This window comes from Trachypithecus francoisi, unplaced genomic scaffold, assembly GCF_009764315.1.
Source record: "Trachypithecus francoisi isolate TF-2019V2 unplaced genomic scaffold, Tfra_2.0 Lachesis_group6, whole genome shotgun sequence".
Lineage (NCBI taxonomy): Eukaryota > Metazoa > Chordata > Mammalia > Primates > Cercopithecidae > Trachypithecus > Trachypithecus francoisi.
The window spans coordinates 12,651,723-12,674,269 of record NW_022681471.1 but is presented as its reverse complement, the minus strand read 5'-3'; the positions used below and the strand labels follow the sequence as shown (position 1 = coordinate 12,674,269).

The following is a 22,547-nucleotide window of genomic DNA, read 5'->3' as shown; positions in this document are numbered from 1 at the left end:
TCTTCCTGATTTCCATCTGAGACCTCATCAGAATAAATAGTTCTACCAACATTCTGCTCACAGCCATCTATGCTTTTTTCTAGAATACACCTTAAAACTTCCCCAGTCTCTACTCATTACCTAGTTCTAAGGCCACTTCCACATTTTTAGGTATTTGTTACAGCAGTACTCCTCTTCGCAGTACCAAAATCTGTATTGGTCTGTTCAGGCTGCCATAACAAGATACCATAGACAGGGTGGCTTAAACAACAGAAATTTATTTCTCACAATTCTGGAGGCTGGGAAGTCCAAGATCAAGGTGCCAGTAAGGTAAGTTTCATTCTGAAGCCTCTTCTCTTGGCTTGTAGGCAGCCACCTTATTGCTGTGTGCTCATATGACCTCTTCTTTGTACATGCATTCTTCCTTTTCTCATAAGGTCACCAAGTCTATCAGATTACAGCCCCATCCTTATGATCTCATTAACCTTAATTACGTCCTAGAGGTCCTATCTCCAAATACAAGCATATTGGAGGTAAGGGTTTAAACATGTGAATTTAGGAGGAAAAAAAGTTAAGTTTATAGTACATGCATTATCTCCTTTTGACCCCACAAAAATCCTATTAGGTTTATATTGTAATATTTATTTTATAGATGAGGAAACTGAGACTTTGATATGTTAAGTAACCAAAATCAGACTAGAGATTAAGAAGCAAAAGTGGGATTTGAATCAGGCCCATTTCTAGATCCCCAGTTCCTGATCCCCACACTGTACTGATATAGATTATTTGTTATATTTTAGTATATATGCTACTTAATTTGCCTAATAAATTTTACCTCATAAAACAGTAAGGTAAACTTTATAATGAATTGTTTCAGATTTTGAATGTGAATCTAAATCTATTGTGAATCAATTGAATGTGAATCTAAATCATTTATTTAATAAACTTTCTGATTGCTATTCTTGGGCACAAGTTTGAGTCAATAGAGATCTTTGGTTAGGATACGTGCTTTTTTTTATTTTTTTAATGGTGTATTGCTCTGTCACCCAGGCTGGAGTACAGCAGGGTGATCATAGCTTACTGCAGGCTTGCTCTCCTGGGATTAAGCGATCCTCCTGCCTTAGCCTCCTGAGTAGCTGCCACTACAGGTGCACACTGCTGTGCCTGGCTAATTCTTTTTTTTTTTTTTTTTGGTTTAGTTTAGTTTTTGCAGAGACAGGGTCTTGCTCTGTTGACCACGATGGTCTTGAACTCCTGGCCTCAAGCTATTCTCCCACCTAGGCCTCCCAAAGTGGTAGGATTACAGGTGTGAACCACTACACCTAGCCAGGACACGCACTGAACTCTGGTTAAAATCAATGTGTTTACAAGCAGAAGGTCATGCTTGACTTGATGATCACATTTACCATTAACCTCCTTTGGAAATAAAAGTATTTAAATACGTGAATTACATTAGACTTACGTCTGTAATCCCAGTACTTTACTTTGGGAGGCTGAGGTGGGCGGATCACCTGAGGTCAGGAGTTCGAGACTAGCCTGGCCAACATGGTGAAACCCTATCTCTACTAAAAATACAAAAATTAGCCATGTGTGGTGGTGGACGCCTGTAATCCCAGCTACTCAGGAGGCTGGGGCAGGAGAATCACTTGAATCCAGGAGGTGGAAGTTACAGTGAGCTGAGATCGTGCTATTGCACTCCAACCTGTGCGACAAGAGTGAGACTCCATCTCAAAAAAAAAAAAAATTACTACATCTTTCATCAATATCCATCAGGACTGATTACGTAAAGGGCAAAAAATATCTGAAACACACTATTCAGATTTACTTGATTCATGACACTGAACAAAAGGTCAATTTAACTACTGATGTGGATTATATGATGTTTTATTTTTTACGAAGGATTGCCAGAATATTTAGATCATATATAAAATAGCTTGAGATATGCCTATATAATATGCTGATAAATATACAATATTACAATGTTAAAGTCTTCCATCTTATTAAACACTTGAAATCTATCTCAAAGCCCACTAACTTCAGCAAGTACTCTATGGGGAACAAGGCAAGAGCTTTGATTTCCATTTTTTACCATGGGAACTCAACGTAAGCCTTTAAGTGATTTTCTTAAAGCCATATAGCAAAATGGAGATGGAAGCAGTGAAACAGCATAGGTTGTTAGTTCCATTTTCCCTATGAGAAACGATTAATGGCAATAATTCAGTATCATAAGGGTGATGTGGATATTCACTATTTAAAATCTCAGCAACAAAATAAGCAGAATGGTAAGCAACAAGTTTTTCACTTTCTAAAACAGTGGGTCTCTAAAAAATGCAACGATTCTATCTCCCTACTATCATTCAGACGTATTTAGCCAAAGTAAATGAGTCTGTTTTGAGAATCATTTCCTAACGAATCTGATCTTATCTCACTTTCAGTTAAGCAGCAGGAACCTGAGTACCACTTCAAAAGTTCCTACCTCCTTCAGTTTCTGAACAACCTGGTGTCAATGGTACATAAAACTTCTCATGATTAACTCATCTAATATTAACAATTTCTTTCTCCCCACAACCCCTCCAATTTCTGAATGATCAAAATTTTCTCACTCCTCAACTAGGGCAGCAGTGTATACCTTTCACTTTCAAGTTACTGAAGTAACTGACCAAGGATCCCATGTAGTCAACTCTTACTATAATATGTCATACATGGAAGAGATCTAAAACAGTGCAACTCAAATTGCATTCCCAGGATAACAGCATCAACATCACCTGGGAGCTTGTTAGAAATGTAGACTCTCGGGCCCCACCCAGACCTGTTAAATCAGAATCTGGATTTTAATAAGATGCCCAGGTGATTTGTGTGAACATTAAAGTTACGGAAGGACTGATTAAAATGCAAAGAGAATGCCCACATCTCATTGGGAATATTGATGGCAACTTCCCTGATGTCAATCGGGCTTCTTCTACCTGCCCAGGGTACTTCTGTGCCACCTCCTCCGTAGTCATTCAGTCTATGCTTTAAGAATGCAATTTTATTTTAGTATAAGCTGAAGGTTTGTCAGTCATTTCAGTCTTCATAGGACAGTGTTTCTGAACCATTTTTTCCTTTCTTCCCCAATAATATTTCTTAGTTTTATTTTCTATAGCTTCTATTATAAACCAGTAATTTTGTAATATAAAATTAAACTAAAATATTGAACATGCCTTTTCAAACAAAACATACTCTGTCCCTGTCCATGGAAAATCACTAGTTACATAATAAGAGCAAGTTATATAATAAGAGCTATAAAACTATACATATTTTTGACTGCATAACCTTGCTTATCTTCATACACTCCAAGGAAACAAGTCAAGAGGAAAAAGCAATTTGACAAAGATTTTCATACTAGCCCTATTTTAATTATGAAAACATTGAACTAACCTAAGTACCCCTAAATAAGGAATAATTACTCAAAATAAGGGAATTGTTTTTAGGTATAACCCCAAAAGCACAGACGTCAAAAGCGGAAATAGATAAATGGGATTACAACAAACTAAAAAGCTTCTGAACAGCAAAGGAAACAATCAACAGAATGAAGAGACAACCTACAGAATGGGAGAACATATTTGCAAACCATATATATGATAAGGGGTTAATATCCAAAATATATAAGAACCTCAAATTACTCAATAGAAAGAAAACAAATAATCCCATTTAAAAATGGGCAAAGGACCAGAATAGACATTTCTCAAAAGAAAATATACAAATGACAAACAGGTATGTGAAAAAATGCTCAACCTCACTAATCATCAGAAAAATGCAAATGAAACCACAATGAGATATCATTTCACACCTGTTAGGATGCCTATTATCAAAAATAAGACAAGAGAGGATGCAGAGAGAAGGGAACCCTTGCACACTGTTGGTAGGAATATAAATTAGTACAGCCATTATAAAAAATGGCATGAAAGTTCTTCAAAAAATTAAAGATAGAACCACCATATGATCCAGCAATCCCACTGCTGGGTATATATCAAAAGGAAATGAAATCATCATGTCAAGGAGAAATCTGCACTTTCATGTATATTGCAGCATTATTCACAATAGCCAAGACATAATGCAATCAACCTACGTGTCTGTCAACAGATGAATGGATAAAGAAAATGTGGTGTATATACACAATAGAATACTATTCAGCCTTAAACACAAAGGAAATCTTGTCATTTGCAACAAGGTGGATGAATATGGAGGACAGTATGTAAAGTGAAATAAGCTATGCACAGAGAAACAAATACTGCGTAGTCTCAGGTATACACGGGATCTTAAAAAGTTGAACTAATACAAGCCAAGAGTAGAATGATGGGTGGCTACCAGGGGCTGGTAGGGGCGTGCAGGGTGGGGATTGGGAAATTTAGGTCAAAGGATAAAAAATTTAGGTTAGGAGGAAGAAGTTCAAGAGATCTATTGTACAACATGGCAACTATAGTTAAAAACAATGTATTGTATTCTTGAAAGTTTCTAAGAGTAGATTTTAAGTGTTCTCATCACAAAATATAAGTATGTGAGGTAATGCGTATGCTAATTATTCCAATTTAGCTATTACACATGTATACATATTTCAAAGCATCATGTCGTACACAATACATATATACAATTTTTGTCAATTTAGAGATAATATATAAATTACAAAAAAATAAGGGAATTATAGCAGAAAAAATGGTTCAAAATTACACTTTCTCTGTCAAAGGTGAAGGTTTAAAATATTATGCTGGCTGGGCACGATGGCTCACACCTGTAATCCCAGCACCCTGGGAGGCTGAAGTGGGTGGATCACGAGGTCAGGAGTTCGAGACCAGCCTGGCCAACATGGTGAAACCCTGTCTCTACTAAAAAATACAAAAAAAAACAAACAAACAAACAAAAACTGCCGGGTGTGGTGGCACACACCTGTAATCCCAGCCACACAGGAGGCTGAGGCAGGAGAATCTCTTGAACCTGGGAGGCGGGGGTTGCAGTGAGCTGAGATCGCACCACTGCACTCCAGGCTGGGCGACAGAGAGAGACTCCATCTCAAAAAAGATAAATAAATAAATAAATAAATAAGTAAGTAAGTAAGTAAATAAAATATTATGCCAAAATTCAAAAGTATTAGAGTCCTAGGTTTTCAAAAAAACTTTAAGTACGTGGACTATGTTGACATAAAATGATAGTATGTATAAAAAGTGGGCACAAGGAGATGCCACTCTGATTACAACTATTCAAAACTGCCTGTCCCTGTGTGTATATACACTAGAAGTAAACTTAAACTAACATAAATGCATTCTTGCATGTTATTTTTTCCTATAGTTATTTAAGCGACTACTTTTTTAAGAAAAACAAGCAGAATTACAATTTGGAGGCTTATAAACCTAGCCTAAGCAAATCACAACTCATAAAAAGATAATTCATTTTTTAAATTGTTACATCCCCTTTAGGATTATATTTCCTCTGACTCCCTCCATTAATACAGACGAACCAGCAGTCGTGTAATTTTAACTTCCTTCCCTCATTAAAGTTTTTTTGGACTTTTTGATAATCCTAGAATTTAAAATGCATCACCAAAAAAATCAGAAATGAAGAACGGTGGAGTTTTATCACTGCCATTAATTTATTTTAATTACTATAAAGCATGTGTTAATCTAGTCTCTGCTGATATTGAAATCTGTCTTTATTTCATCAAAAGTTGTCCCTAACTGTAAAAATGTGTTCAGGTTAGAAATGGACAAGAAGCAACCAACCTGACTTATTTCTTATTTCTCAGTGGGTCAGTGTTGGGGACAGATCCTGGTTTAGAATGACAAAACCACATCAATTCCTTTTTTATACCACTTCAAGGACTACACAAAAGAAAAAGTTTAGCTACATCTGACTTCTTCATGACACTGCAAATAAAGCAAGCCAGTACCTATGCCCTTTATGTCTTTTTTTTTTTTTTTTTTTTTTTTTTTTTTTTTTTTTTTTTTTTTTTTTTTTTTTTTTTTTTTTATTATACTTTAAGTTCTAGGGTACATGTGCATAACGTTTATATCATGTATAACTCCCCAATGTAATCCCTCCCTCCTCCCCCTCCCCATGATAGGCCCCAGTGTGTGATGTTCCCCTCCCGAGTCCAAGTGATCTCATTGTTCAGTTCCCACCTATGAGTGAGAACATGCGGTGTTTGGTTTTCTCTTCTTGTGATAGTTTGCTAAGAATGATGGTTTCCAGCTGCATCCATGTCCCTACAAAGGACGCAAACTCATCCTTTTTGATGGCTGCATAGTATTCCATGGTGTATATGTGCCACATTTTCTTAATCCAGTCTGTCACAGATGGACATTTGGGTTGATTCCAAGTCTTTGCTATTGTGAATAGTGCCGCAATAAACATACGTGTGCATGTGTCTTTGTAGTAGAGTAATTATAATCCTTTGGGTATATACCCAGTAGTGGGATGGCTGGGTCATATGGTACATCTAGTTCTAGATCCTTGAGGAATCGCCATACTGTTTTCCATAATGGTTGAACTAGTTTACAATCCCACCAACAGTGTAAAAGTGTTCCTATTTCTCCACATCCTCTCCAACATCTATTGTTTCCTGACTTCTTAATGATTGCCATTCTAACTGGTGTGAGATGGTATCTCATTGTGGTTTTGATTTGCATTTCTCTGATGGCGAGTGATGACGAGCATTTTTTCATGTGTCTGTTGGCTGTATGGATGTCTTCTTTTGAGAAATGTCTGTTCATATCCTTTCCCCACTTTTTGATGGGGTTGTTTGTTTTTTTCTTGTATATTTGTTTGAGTTCTTTGTAGATTCTGGATATTAGCCCTTTGTCAGATGAGTAGGTTGCAAAAATTTTCTCCCATTCTGTAGGTTGCCTGTTCACTCTGATGGTAGTTTCTTTTGCTGTGCAAAAGCTCTTTAGTTTAATGAGATCCCATTTGTCAATTTTGGCTTTTGCTGCCGTTGCTTTTGGTGTTTTAGACATGAAGTCCTTGCCCATGCCTATGTCCTGAATGGTACTACCTAGATTTTCTTCTAGGGTTTTTATGGTATTAGGTCTAACATTTAAGTCTCTAATCCATCTTGAATTAATTTTCGTATAAGGGGTAAGGAAAGGATCCAGTTTCAGCTTTCTACTTGTGGCTAGCCAATTTTCCCAGCACCATTTATTAAATAGGGAATCCTTTCCCCATTTCTTGTTTCTCTCAGGTTTGTCAAAGATCAGATGGCTGTAGATGTGTGGTATTATTTCTGAGGACTCTGTTCTGTTCCACTGGTCTATTTCTCTGTTGTGGTACCAGTACCATGCTGTTTTGGTTACTGTAGCCTTGTAGTATAGTTTGAAGTCAGGTAGCGTGACGCCTCCAGCTTTGTCCTTTTGACCTAGGATTGTCTTGGCAATGCGGGCTCTTTTTTGGTTCCATATGAACTTTAAAGCAGTTTTTTCCAATTCTGTGAAGAAACTCATTGGTAGCTTGATGGGGATGGCATTGAATCTATAAATAACCTTGGGCAGTATGGCCATTTTCACGATATTGATTCTTCCTATCCATGAGCATGGTATGTTCTTCCATTTGTTTGTGTCCTCTTTGATTTCACTGAGCAGTGGTTTGTAGTTCTCCTTGAAGAGGTCCTTTACATCCCTTGTAAGCTGGATTCCTAGGTATTTTATTCTCTTTGAAGCAATTGTGAATGGAAGTTCATTCCTGACTTGGCTCTCTGCTTGTCTGTTACTGGTGTATAAGAATGCTTGTGATTTTTGCACATTAATTTTGTATCCTGAGACTTTGCTGAAGTTGCTTATCAGCTTAAGGAGATTTTGGGCTGAGACGAGGGTTTTTCTAAATATACAATCATGTCATCTGCAAACAGGGACAATTTGACTTCTTCTTTTCCTAACTGGATACCCTTGATTTCTTTCTCTTGCCTGATTGCCCTAGCCAGAACTTCCAACACTATGTTGAATAGGAGTGGTGATAGAGGGCATCCCTGTCTTGTGCCAGTTTTCAAAGGGAATTTTTCCAGTTTTTGCCCATTCAGTATGATATTAGCTGTGGGTTTGTCGTAAATAGCTCTTATTATTTTGAGGTACGTTCCATCAATACCGAATTTATTGAGCGTTTTTAGCATAAAGGGCTGTTGAATTTTGTCAAAAGCCTTTTCTGCATCTATTGAGATAATCATGTGGTTCTTGTCTTTGGTTCTGTTTATATGCTGGATTACATTTATTGATTTGCGAATGTTGAACCAGCCTTGCATCCCAGGGATGAAGCCCACTTGATCATGGTGGATAAGCTTTTTGATGTGCTGCTGAATCCGGTTTGCCAGTATTTTATTGAGAATTTTTGCATCGATGTTCATCAGGGATATTGGTCTAAAATTCTCTTTTTTTGTTGTGTCTCTGCCAGGCTTTGGTATCAGGATGATGTTGGCCTCATAAAATGAGTTAGGGAGGATTCCCTCTTTTTCTATTGATTGGAATAGTTTCAGAAGGAATGGTACCAGCTCCTCCTTGTACCTCTGGTAGAATTCAGCTGTGAATCCATCTGGTCCTGGACTTTTTTTCGTGGGTAGGCTATTAATTGTTGCCTCAATTTCAGAGCCTGTTATTGGTCTATTCAGGGATTCAACTTCTTCCTGGTTCAGTCTTGGGAGAGTGTAAGTGTCCAGGAAATTATCCATTTCTTCTAGATTTTCTAGTCGATTTGCGTAGAGGCATTTATAGTATTCTCTGATGGTTGTTTGTATTTCTGTGGGGTCGGTGGTGATATCCCCTTTATCATTTTTTATTGCGTCTATTTGATTCCTCTCTCTTTTCTTCTTTATTAGTCTTGCTAGCGGTCTGTCAATTTTGTTGATCTTTTCAAAAAACAACTCCTGGATTCATTGATTTTTTGGAGGGTTTTTTGTGACTCTATCTCCTTCAGTTCTGCTCTGATCTTAGTTATTTCTTGCCTTCTGCTAGCTTTTGAATGTGTTTGCTCTTGCCTCTCTAGTTCTTTTAATTGTGATGTTAAAGTGTCAATTTTAGATCTTTCCTGCTTTCTCTTGTGGGCATTTAGTGCTATAAATTTCCCTCTACACACTGCTTTAAATGTGTCCCAGAGATTCTGGTATGTTGTATCTTTGTTCTCATTGGTTTCAAAGAACATCTTTATTTCTGCTTTCATTTCGTTATGTACCCAGTAGTCATTCAGGAGCAGGTTATTCATTTCCATGTAGATGAGCGGTTTTGATTGAGTTTCTTAGTCCTGAGTTCTAGTTTGATTGCACTGTGGTCTGAGAGACAGTTTGTTATAATTTCTGTTCTTGTACATTTGCTGAGGAGTGCTTTACTTCCAATTATGTGGTCAATTTTGGAATAAGTGCGATGTGGTGCTGAGAAGAATGTATATTCTGTTGATTTGGGGTGGAGAGTTCTATAGATGTCTATTAGGTCCGCTTGGTGCAGAGATGAGTTCAATTCCTGGATATCCTTGTTAACTTTCTGTCTCGTTGATCTGTCTAATGTTGACAGTGGAGTGTTGAAATCTCCCATTATTATTGTATGGGAGTCTAAGTCTCTTTGTAGGTCTCTAAGGACTTGCTTTATGAATCTGGGTGCTCCTGTATTGGGTGCATATATATTTAGGAGAGTTAGCTCTTCCTGTTGAATTGATCCCTTTACCATTATGTAATGGCCTTCTTTGTCTCTTTTGATCTTTGATGGTTTAAAGTCTGTTTTATCAGAGACTAGGATTGCAACCCCTGCTTTTTTTTGTTCTCCATTTGCTTGGTAGATCTTTCTCCATCCCTTTATTTTGAGCCTATGTATGTCTCTGCATGTGAGATGGGTCTCCTGAATACAGCAGACTGATGGGTCTTGACTCTTATCCAGTTTGCCAGTCTGTGTCTTTTAATTGGAGCATTTAGTCCATTTACATTTAAGGTTAATATTGTTATGTGTGAACTTGATCCTGTCATTATGATATTAACTGGTTATTTTGCTCATTAGTTGATGCAGTTTCTTCCTAGCCTCGATGGTCTTTACATTTTGGCATGTTTTTGCAATGGCTGGTACCGGTTGTTCCTTTCCATGTTTAGGGCTTCCTTCAGGGTCTCTTGTAAGGCAGGCCTGGTGGTGACAAAATCTCTAAGCATTTGCTTATCTGTAAAGGATTTTATTTCTCCTTCACTGATGAAACTTAGTTTGGCTGGATATGAAATTCTGGGTTGAAAATTCTTTTCTTTAAGAACGTTGAATATTGGCCCCCACTCTCTTCTGGCTTGTAGAGTTTCTGCCGAGAGATCTGCTGTTAGTCTGATGGGCTTCCCTTTGTGGGTAACCCGACCTTTCTCTCTGGCTGCCCTTAAGATTTTTTCCTTCATTTCAACTTTGGTGAATCTGGCAATTATGTGTCTTGGAGTTGCTCTTCTGGAGGAGTATCTTTGTGGCGTTCTCTGTATTTCCTGAATTTGAATGTTGGCCTGCCCTACTAGGTTGGGGAAGTTCTCCTGGATGATATCCTGAAGAGTGTTTTCCAACTTGGTTCCATTTTCCCCCTCACTTTCAGGCACCCCAATCAGACGTAGATTTGGTCTTTTTACATAATCCCATACTTCTTGCAGGCTTTGTTCATTTCTTTTTCTTCTTTTTTCTTTTGGTTTCTCTTCTCGCTTCATTTCATTCATTTGATCCTCAATCGCTGATACTCTTTCTTCCAGTTGATCGAGTCGGTTACTGAAGCTTGTGCATTTGTCACGTATTTCTCGTGTCATGGTTTTCATCTCTGTCATTTCGTTTATGATCTTCTCTGCATTAATTAGTCTAGCTGTCAATTCTTCCACTTTTTTTCAAGATTTTTAGTTTCTTTGCGCTGGGTACGTAATTCCTCCTTTAGCTCTGAGAAGTTTGATGGACTGAAGCCTTCTTCTCTCATCTCGTCAAAGTCATTCTCTGACCAGCTTTGATCCGTTGCTGGCGATGGGCTGCGCTCCTTTGCAGGGGGAGATGCGCTCTTATTTTTTGAATTTCCAGCTTTTCTGCCCTGCTTTTTCCCCATCTTTGTGGTTTTATCTGTCTCTGGTCTTTGATGATGGTGACGTACTGATGGGGTTTTGGTATAGGTGTCCTTCCTGTTTGATAGTTTTCCGTCTGACAGTCAGAAGGACTGTCTGTTGGTCTGTTGGAGATTGCTTGAGGTCCACTCCAGTCCCTGTTTGCCTGGGTATCAGCAGCAGAGGTTGCCAAAGATAGAATATTGCTGAGCAGCGAGTGTACCTGTCTGATTCTTCCTTTGGAAGTTTCCTCTCAGGGATGACTCCACCCTGTGAGGTGTGGGGTGTCAGACTGCCCCTAGTGGGGGATGTCTCCCAGCTAGGCTACTCAGCGGTCAGGGACCCACCTGAGCAGGCAGTCTGTCCGTTCTCGGATCTCAACCTCCGCGTTGGGAGATCCACGGCTCTCCCCAAAGCTGTCAGACAGAGTCGTTCGCCTCTGCACCGCCCCCGCTGCTTTCCCTATTGGACCTCAGCTGTGGGCTGTCCCCAGAGGTGGAGTCTACAGAGACAGGCAGGTTTCCTTGAGCTGCTGTGAGCTCCACCCAGTTGGAGCTTCCCAGCGGCTTTGTTTACCTACTTAAGCCTCAGCAATGGCGGGCGCCCCTCCCCCAGCCTCGCTGCTGCCTTGCGGATAGATCGCCGCAGACGGCTGTGTTAGCAGTGAGGGAGGCTCCGTGGGCGTGGGACCCTCCCGGCCAGGTGTGGGATATATTCTCCTGGTGTGCCTGTTTCCTTAAAGCGCAGTATTGGGGTGGGAGTTACGCGATTTTCCAGGTGTTATGTGTCTCAGTTCCCCTGGCTAGGAAAACGGATTTCCTTCCCCCTTGCGCTTCCAGGTGAGGCGATGCCTCGCCCTGCTTCAGCTCACGCTGGTCAGCTGCAGCAGCTGACCAGCACCGATTGTCCGGCACTCCCTAGAGAGATGACCCCAGTACCTCAGTTGAAAATGCAGAAATCACCGGTCTTCTGTGTTACTCGCGCTGGGAGTTGGAGACTGGAGCTGTTCCTATTCGGCCATCTTGCTCCGCCCCCTAATCTCTCGCCCTTTATGTCTATATGAACTAATGCTACATACAAAATTCAGACATAACTATAATGATTTTTTTTTTTTTTTTTTTTTTTTTTTTTGAGAGGGAGTCTTCCTCAGTCGCCCAGGTTGGAGTGCAGTGGCGCGATCTGGGCTCACTGCAAGCTCCACCTCCCGGGTTCACGCCATTCTCCTGCCTCAGCCTCCCAAGTAGCTGGGACTACAGGCGCCCGCCACGACGCCCGGTTAATTTTTTGCATTTTTAGTACAGACGGGGTTTCACCGTGTTCGCCAGGATGGTCTCAATCTCCTGACCTCATGATCTGCCCACCTCGGCCTCACAAAGTGCTGGGATTACAGGCGTGAGCCACCGCGCTCAGCCTACTATAATGATTTTTAACAAATGTTTCAGAACTTTTATATCCAGAGGAATAGTATCCCACACAAAGCCATTATTTTTGAGACTGTACTCTGATTCAAGAGCTTTCCAAACTTCCAATGGCCCAAACTTTATTCTTTCAGAGAGAATTTTAATTTTTGAAACAGTTGAAAGTCATTCAACTTCAAGTCTGATGGTAAAACTATCTGATATTTTGATGAGTCATGAAAATAAATATAATCACTTCTTCCCCCGAACTTTCATATCAAGTTTTATTTATGTATACTTATGTGGGTCTAACTTTGTATTACAATTATTTATAGAGCTTTTATTTATATTAAAAAACATGACCGGGCGCAGTGGCTCATGCCTGTAATCCCAGCACTTTGGGAGGCGGAGGCGGACAGATCACGAGGTCAGGAGATTGAGACCATCCTGGCGAACACGGTGAAACCCCATCTCTACTAAAAACACAAAAAAATTAGCCGGGCGTCGGGGCGGGTGCCTGTAGTCCCTGCTACTTGGGAGGCTGAGGCAGGAGAATGGCGTGAACCCGGGAGGTGAGGGAGCATGCAGTGAGCGGAGATCGTGCCACTGCACTCCAACCCGGGTGACAGAGCGAGACTCCGTCAAAAAAAAAAAAACAATAAAAAAAAACACATATTACATGTTAACTTTACAAATATTAACTCATGTCATAATCGTCATAACAACCCTGTGAGGTAAGTACTCTCATTATCACCATCTGCCGTTTTACAGGTAAGAAACCTGAAGCACAGAAAGTTAAAGTAACCTGCCCAAGGTAAAATAGCTAGTTAAGGGTCAGAGCTGGGATGCACACCCAGAGATCTGGCTGGAAGATCTGGGCTCTTAACCACCATTCTGTGCTGCCCCTCTCTTATACTAGAGGGAATGTATTAACAAATTGGTCTTTAACACAATTCCAAAAGCACAATTCTCAAAAGGGAGGGAATCTGCTTGGACAAGGAGCTGGAGCTGTCCACCCAGAGAAGGAGGGCAGTGGAGGGAGCTGAAGGGAAGAGGCCAGGTGGGGAGAGCCCAAAAGAGATCAACCCAGACTCCCCCTTTGCTTAAGCTAAATGACATCTTCAGACTAATCTTGCAACTTTAATTTTACATTGTCAGCCGAGGTCAGTACTTGGCTTATTTGCCATGAATTATCCATTTGGTGGTTTATATGTGGCAAACTTAATCCTAGGCTGGTTTTCAGGCTCACTTTACCACTGGATTGTATTCAGGAAATCGAAAACAATGTTGGTGGCCTAAGTTATCATGAAGATAAATGTGGCACCAAGGCACATATCCAATTGAATTCAAAAATTAAATGTCAGTTGTAATTTCTCACTAAATGAAGTTAAGTTATAATTTCAAGTTATTTGCCACACTGTTCCCCTTTAGTGTAACTGATAAACTGGAATTTTATTTCATCACTGCTCCTCCCCCACTTCTCCAGTTCAGTTGTTTGACAGGCACATTATTCCCAGTTGTACCTTTAAAACTTAAAGGACAAAAAGATAATTATGCTTTTATCTAAAGACATATATGTCAAATGACTTCATTATGTGTCCTTGACGCTAAAGAACTATAACAGCATTTCTTCTTCCAAATCTTCCATCAGATAAGTAGCAAACAAAGGCAGATATGTCCAGAAGAATGCCAACTATGGAAATAAACTATTTTTTGAGCTAATTATTTTAAATATTTTAAATTAGTTCTCCTCTTATCACCATCAAACAATCCTACTGGGCAGTCAGAACTTCCCCAATAGCTGTCTACATTGAGGGTGAGAAGGGAAGAAATGTGAGAGCACATATGTACCTTGGTGAAAAGAAACTTGATGTGTCTAAAAAAACAAAGGGAATAAACTTTAAAAAAAAAAACTATCTGCATTAATAAGAGCATTCAGTACACTGGATAAATACAAGAACAGAACATAAAATCAGCAGCTTTCCTATGAAACAGAAAATATAGTGGAAACAGATCCCATTTATATTTAAAATCGGCATACACATTCATACACACAATAACTCGAAATAACAAAAATGTGTAAAACATACAAAAAGAAAACTATAAAACTCGATTGATGGATATAAAGGAAAAAATTATAAATGGAGAGACTTATGTTATGGGAAGGGAAGACTAAATCATTTAAAGATGACAATTCGTTCTTAGTTTATTAATAAATTTAATGTAACTCCAATGGTATTTTCAAACAATTTTAATACATAGTAATTGTACATATTCATGGGGTACAGTGTGATGTTTCAACACATGTATGCATTATAATAATCAAATCAGGGTATTTAGGATATTTATCACCTCAAATATTTATAATTTCTATGTGTAAGAACATTTCAAGTAGTCTCTTCTAGCTATTTTAAAATACATGAGATATTGTTAACTATAGTCACCTTACTGTGCGACTGAACACTAGAACTCATTTCTTCTATCCAACTGTATGTCTGTACCCATTAGCCAGCCTCTCTTCATCGCCTTCCACCCTTCCCAACCTCTGGTAACTATCATTTTACTCTCTACTTCCATGTGACTGAGGAATCCCACTACAGGGTATCTACCAAAAGGAAAGGAAATCAATATATCAAAGGGATACTTGCGCCCACACGTTTATCACAGTACTATATACAGTAGCCGAGATATGGAAGAGTCCAACAACAGGTGAATGGATAAAGAAAACGTGCTATGTATATACAATTGAATACTATCTGGCCATTAAAAAGAATGAAATCCTGTTATTTGCAGCAATATAAATAGAACTGGAAGTCATTATGTGAAGTGAAATAAGCCAGGCACAGGAAGACAAATATCATGTGTTCTCACTCGCATGTGACAGCTAAAACATTTGGTCCAATGGATTTTTTTTAACTTAATAAAATGATTCTAGATTTCATTTTTGAAGAACCAACAGATAAGAATAGCAAATAATTTTTAAAATATATTAAAACATTATCATACTATAGTGCTATCAGTGCAAGAATAAATGGATCAATTGAGACAAATAGATAGTCCAGAAACAGTAACTGTTATATATAAGAATTTAATATATGGTATAGTCGGCTAGCAAATCAATGAAGAATGGAAGTTGTATTTATAAATTATATTAGGACAATTGCTACCTATCTGGAAACAAAATCAAATTCGATCCTTTATCCGCATCAAAATAAAACTCCAAATGGAATTAAAAAGGTAAATGTAAACTAACAAAACCATAAATTTAAAACAAAAACTGCAGTGAACTTTTATGACATATCTCAAGGGGAAAGGATTTTCTAGCCAAGGAAGAAATCAAACACAAAGAAAACAAGTGACGTATTTGACTACTAAAAAGTTTGATTTTTGTATGTGTCAAAAAAAGTAAGGGCAAACACCAAACTTTGAAAAGATACCTTGCAACAGATCAAGGATTAGTATATATATATATATATATATATATACTATCATATATAATCCTATTATATATAGTATATTATATATACAATAGAATATTATATATTATATATAATAGGATTAATATATTATATATATATACTAATACAGTGTGTTTAAAAAAAACAGTATGATTCAACTGGTTAAATGAGAAAAATACACAAAACGCCAAATCATGTCAGGAAATACAACAGCTTAACAACCATATAAAATGACAGTCACTAATCAAAGGAATATAAAATGAGAAAAATAAAGAGATAGCGTGTAAATATAAAATAAAGAATGACACACCAAATGTCAAAGGAAAATTTTCTTAACTACAATACCCATTTCTAGTGAAGGTGTAGTGAAATGAGCACTCATGCATTACAGGTGAGCATGTAGATTGGAATAACCATTTAGGGAAAATATCTCATGATCATGTATATATCAAGAATCCTAAGCTGTTTATGTTTTCTGACCTAGAAATTCCACTTCAGAAATTCATTATAAGGAAATAATCATAAATACAAGGAAACTTTAATGTACTGAAATATACATCCTGATGGAATTTATAATGACAAAAATATGGAATGAGTCAAATGTCTAAAAGTAGGTGACTGGCTAAGCAAAATATGCTATGTTTACTAGCTAGCTGGACTACCATGCAGCCATTAAAAATAACATCTTAAAGTTGTCTCTAAGAACATTATATATGAGTGTATTTTTTTCATGTTAAGTGGGAAATGGGAAGTGTATACAATTGTAAGAATACAAGAATACAATCATACTTTTTTAACACATGTAAATTTGTATACACACACACACACACACACACACACAAACTAATCCTTGATCTGTTGCAAGGTATCTTTTCTAAGTTTGGTGTTTTCCCTTACTTTTTTTGACACATACAAAAATCAAACTCTTTAGTAGTCAAATATGTCATTCGTAAGAATACAGTTGTAAGAGCACACGTGCTCAAAAAGCAGTTCATCTTATTAAAATATAGAAGAAAATTCACCTAATTTTTAGCAATAACAGGGTCTCGTTCTGTCACCCAGGCTGAAGTCCAGTGAGGCGATCTCGTCTCACTGCAACCTCTGCCTCCAGGGTTCAAGCAATTCTCCTGCCTCAGCCTCAGCCTCCCAAGTAGCTGGGATTACAAGTGTGCGCCACCAGTCTGGCTAATTTTTGTGTTTTTAGTAGAGAGGGGGTTTCAACATGTTGGTCAGGCTGGTCTTGAACTCCCAGCCTCAAGTGATCCTCCCGCCTTGGCCTCCCAAAGTTCTGGGATTACAGACATTAGCCACCATGCCTGGCCTAGATATGTTTGATTTTAAAAAACACCTTTTTGATCACAGTCTAGGCACTGTGATATGAAAAAAAGTGTTAATTCATTAATACAATGATTATCTGAAGTTTACAGCTAGTCTTTAGTTTCACACGTATGTTCAACATTTTATCTCACTTGACTTATTTCCCAAAATTATCTGGAAAGTAAAGCAAAAATAAATAAATCATATCCTCATATTGAATCAACCTTCTTGTATTGGTTTACACATGATGTTTCAGTAGATGTAAAAATTTGAAAAAAAAAAAAAAAACAAGATTAAACTAATCTCAGAAAAAAATAAAAATAAAACTATAGATGTTTCTCTAATTTCTATTGTCTATATGTTTCAATTTTTCTATAATGAATAGGTATAAGGAACTATTTTTAATAGACTTATACAAAAATCTATATTTATTTAGAGAAAGTAATTGAAAGAAAAACTTATCACTTAAAATGAAGGTGAGCAATCCTATAAATGGAAAACTCCTTTAGTGCTTTATGAAGGAGTTCAATTTTCTAAACCAGAGCAGAAGAAAAGGCTGTATCTGAAAGCCATGATTAGGAGGTTCAGAACTAGGGAAAAGGGCAAGCATCGTTTGAAAGTACAGTTTAAAGTACAGTTTGAAAGGCATATGAAATGTATTATCTCTACAATAAAAATATAAAAACTAGAGCTCAATTAAATCTTCTTGGTTAATAGGAGTAAATAAAAGATAGAATGAGAAACCATTCTGAGTAAACCCTACATTCAATGCATGTTTGTCAGCTATACCTTGTTGTCCATGTGTACATGACACCACTTATATTGTTATTTCGACTACATATCATAAGCATAAGTGTTTTGGTTTAAAATGAGTACATGGTTTATTTCTAAATAAAATTTGATTTTATAATTACAGTGTAGCACCAAAAAGAGGGAATGAAATTTTTACATTTGTCAAAAGGGACACTCAACTCAAAAACGTTGAGAAACTGATAAAAGGCAATGTATCCTTATATCTTCCCTCTGCAGCACATTCTGGCTATCACCCTAACAGTCTCATAAGACTTTGAGTCCCCAGTGTACCATTTGAAAGACACTGTAAGGGAACTCCCAATTTGTCTAGTATTTTCCGCTACTTCACAAGGCAGTTTTCATGGAGAACTAAGAGTCATTTAAAAAGCATTTATGCAAGATTCACTTTGGGCGAAAACTTAACTGTTTGAGAATTTCTCACCTGCCTAAGTTAATTCCTCATGTGGTTCTGGCCTACATAGGAAAAAGGCTAAAGCTGTCCTTTACTGAGGCCCACAGAATTTGAGTGACTTTCCCAGGGTCCACACCCTAACCTCTCGATGTTCATTCTGTTTCTTGCAGTAAAGAATAGAATTTGCCTTGACGGTTTGTTAATTCAAAAATATCTGCTGAGTGCCTATTATGTGTTCCTGTGTTCCTGGTGAAGGAGACAATGTTTCCGCCCTCATGGAGATTATATTTTTGCAGGACAGCCCAGCAATAAGTAGGTAAACAAGCAAATTATCAGATAGTTTAAAGCTCTTTGAAGAAAAATAAAGAGATGGAGTGAGTGTGTCAGGGACAGAGAGAGGGCACTTGTTCTAGATAGGTGGTCAAGCAAGTCCTCTCTGAGGGAGGAGACAGTTGAACAAACATGTGAACTGAAGGTATTTTTGGCAGAAAGAACAATAAGCACAGAAATCCTAAGTGGGGGCATTTTTGAGGAGCTTGAGAAACGGCCAGGAGCCTGGTGAGGCTGAAGTCTTAGGTGTATCTTGCCTCTCACTATACCCTGTTGTCCCCCCCCTGCCCAGACTTGTTTTGTACGTTCTTTTTCACCTTTGGGTTAAGGAGCACGTTATCTCCTTTGTCAGCTTCCCTAAAGCAGCGCCTTTCACCCACCCACTCACTCCACCTTCTTTCAATGAGAAAAGAGCCTAAGAATCCTAGCTGATTTTCATTGCCCTTCCCTAGGTTCTACACGGGAACAATAATTACATAAGCAAAACATAAAGATTCAAGCCCAAGACATTCAATAACTTCCACGTTATTTCCCTGGAAGCCTTTATGAAAAATGTATTTAGCATGACCTGAGAGCTGCCACAAACAAGGCTTGACCATTTTTGAAAACCAATATACAGTGAAAATCCTCTAGCACCAGCATCAGGATAATCTTTCTTCACTGACCCATAAGGTATTTCAAACTCTTGTGGGGTATCATCAGATGCTGAACTTACTACCAAGCATTTAACCTCATTTGGTTTCTGTCTAGAACCTACTATGCAGGGCTGCTGTTTTCATGGATTTTTTTTTATCCTGCTGACAATAATGCTTGAGCTAGGTCCTTCCTTAGAAATGCCCCCATGATTCCTAAAAGAAATCAACTGAAAAGAGAAGATAAAATAATAATATATCTTTGGTATAATGATAATACCAATAGCTTACATTTATTGAACATTTACTAGGTGTCAGGCCCCAGTGCTAATTTTTTTTACTGCATTATGGCACTTAATCTTACAATCCTATGAGGTAGGCAGCAATATGATACCTATTCAATGGATAAGAAAACTGGGGGACTGAGAGGTTAATTTGCCCAGGTCACAAGCCTAACATCTGACTAGCACAGGGCAAAGTCCCAGATCTGCCTGACTCCGGAGCCCTGGAGCAAAGACGCAGATGAATTTGATTCAAAATGAAGCCTTAGACTGAGACATGCCTAGGCAAATGGCAAAGCTGAATCATAACAAGGTGTTTTCCCTCCATTCCCTTTAAGACTATTGTGAGTCCTAACGTTTATCAAGAAGGGTCCTATTTCTGAAATCCCCTGCCCCTCCCCACCCCACACTACTTTTCTAAAGGATGCTACATCAGCAGATCCAGAGAGGTGATTTTACTCATACACATCCCCCTCCTCTCTCAGCATCTCGACTTTACTGGCATTGCATTCTTAAAGTAATTGACTCTGTTTCTTAATGTGTCTCCTCTCCCTGAATGTCATGCTCTTCCTTTGGGATGACACTTCAAAAGTCGTTTAAAGAGAGCTAGAGTAAGGCTCCCAGGGCACCACCCGATAGGGGTCAAAATAGAAGTGGGGAGCCTGGGTCTTTCCTGGAGCAAAGGTAAACTCTAGACCACATTTCACCACCCGAAAGGGCATTGTCTGCGGCTGCCCCAAAAGTCTCTGGTGAGGGCCTTCTGGAGAGCAGGAGGCCCAGGGAATGAAATCCCCAGCGAGGGACTCAGGCGAAAGTGTGTTCCACCACGGCCCTGGGCTGGACTTGAGGGTGGACCATGAAGGAGGCGTCGGCGAGCTGCTAATGCAGGCGCCTCTGCCTGCCCCCGCCTCCACCCTGGCCCCAGCTGCCGTTGCCCACCGCCCACGCCCTCAGCAGGCCCATGCCCACTGTATCATACTCACAGCACACACAGGCAGTACACTCCTGGCACGCTCTCGCTGTCCCTCAGCAAATAGCTGCCATCCAGCCCAGTGGCAAGCAGGAGCTTCTCGCCGGTTTCCCTGCTGATTTTGCCATGATACACAGCCACTGCGTCCATGGCCTGGTGCACTGTTGGGCAGGCCGAGAAGGAGAACTGTACAAGGGAGATGCCACTGCTACTGCAGCCAGGCACAAGTCAACCACCTGACTCCCAGTTCAGCCAGATGTGCAAAAAAGAGAGAAGCACCCAAACAACAGGATGTTGTCTACTTGCCTTAAACCTCCTTCTCACACTTCAACTAAAACGAGCTCAGCAATTTAGTAGCGTAGTTCAATCGAGCTTGCCAAAGGCTTCCATCTCCTGCCCCCCAACACAGGGTTCATACAGAGCGGGGAGGAACATTGGAAGAAGGATTTTGCAAGATTGGGGCTGTACTGCCAACACACACCCTTGCACTCAGACAGGGATGCTTAGTAATGCTTCTGTTCTTGCAGTTTACTCAGAGGCCACCAGGAATAACTTAGCTCAACTAGCCGGTAAGGAGCTGATGATAGAGGCAAGTTGTACATGTCTCTGTCGGTACGTAGACCCATCATGTAGGGCAAAAACATACTAACAAAATGAAAGGACCAAAAGCTCTGAGAACAAAACACTGATAGTTTTATCAGTACTGTCAGTATGCAATCATTACCGAACATGGCCATGAAGACTCCTACAGAATCGGACATAGTAGATGAACAGTGAACTTTGGGCAAGTTCTTCTTCTCCCTCTTCCTTCTACCTCACGCAGTCATCTTGAAAGTCTTGGTCCTGAGTAAATATTGATTTCTTTCCTAACACCTTGTCCAAGGTCCCAAAGTGCTAGTTGAGATACAAAAGTCACAATGTACATCCAAAGATTTTCCAGATTTATCTATTTGATGGGCTTTACATGAGACTGTGAATCATTTAACTTGTGCTTTGCCTTTACTTGGATTTGTAAGTGCCCTTTGGTGTATAGGGCCCACCTTTCAGCATTTTGGCCATAAAATCTGTTTTGAATCATTTGCAAGTTGTTGATAATATTGTTGTAACTTTTATTCTCTGTTGTTTCTAGAAAATGTTATTTTTTCAATTGATGCTAAACTGTCTTTAATATTTTAAAACCTTTCAACCTGCATTTTCTTCTCTGAAATAAAGCATTGCTTCTATTTCAAAATATGCTAGGTAATATTTCCCCAAAACTTCCTGCATTTTCACTAGAGTAAGACTTTATTGCTGAAGCTGAATGGTCTTATACATGTACTTTTAGATTATGTAAAGTACTTTTAAAATTGGAATTTAAATAACTGAAGCTATGTCGTCTATTATATGCTTTCTGCAACTTCAGTGTGTAGTTCTTGGAGAATATGGCAAGCCTGGAAACTCAATAGGGAGAACGACACTTAATTCCTCACATGGCTTACCAATGAATTGGATGTACAGAGCTGACTTGCACCAAAGGCAGATATTTGCTCTTCATCTACTAGGGTTAAGAACAATCCTCTAAGATTTCAGTGGTAGCTGGTAACAATTTTTCTTCTTGATTGAAGAGTGTCCAGCCTTAGTATGCAAAGTATAAACATAAGTCTCCTACTAGTCATTTTCAGCATTAAGAATTTTTTTTAAAAGCATTCAAGGTGACATTTGGGGATGGCTCTGGGGAATTGGACCAATATTATCTTATCATCTTCCTTCCTCACATGTTTTTGACCAACTCCACCTCTTACCCCTTTTCATGCTTCATATTAAGGAAGAAATTAATCTGATATATGAATGCATACTCCAACATTAAGGATTTGAAAGGTTGTCCACCTTGGGCTCTCCATATATTGAGCAGGCAAATGGTTAGCCCAGAGGAATTAATCAAAAAAGTGGAATTTCAAATAG

General features: G+C 38.8%; 1 protein-coding gene across 1 annotated transcript in view; it reads right to left on the bottom strand.

Moving 5' to 3' along the window:
* Window positions 1–21,117, bottom strand: part of SH2D1A (SH2 domain containing 1A) — a 32,556-nt gene extending 11,439 nt beyond the window's left edge. The window contains exon 1 of the mRNA XM_033201986.1: window positions 20,620–21,117. Within this exon, the coding sequence (XP_033057877.1) occupies window positions 20,620–20,756 (137 nt within the window). The 5' untranslated portion in view covers window positions 20,757–21,117. The remainder of the gene's footprint in view (window positions 1–20,619) is intronic.
* Window positions 21,118–22,547: the final 1,430 nt, after the last annotated feature.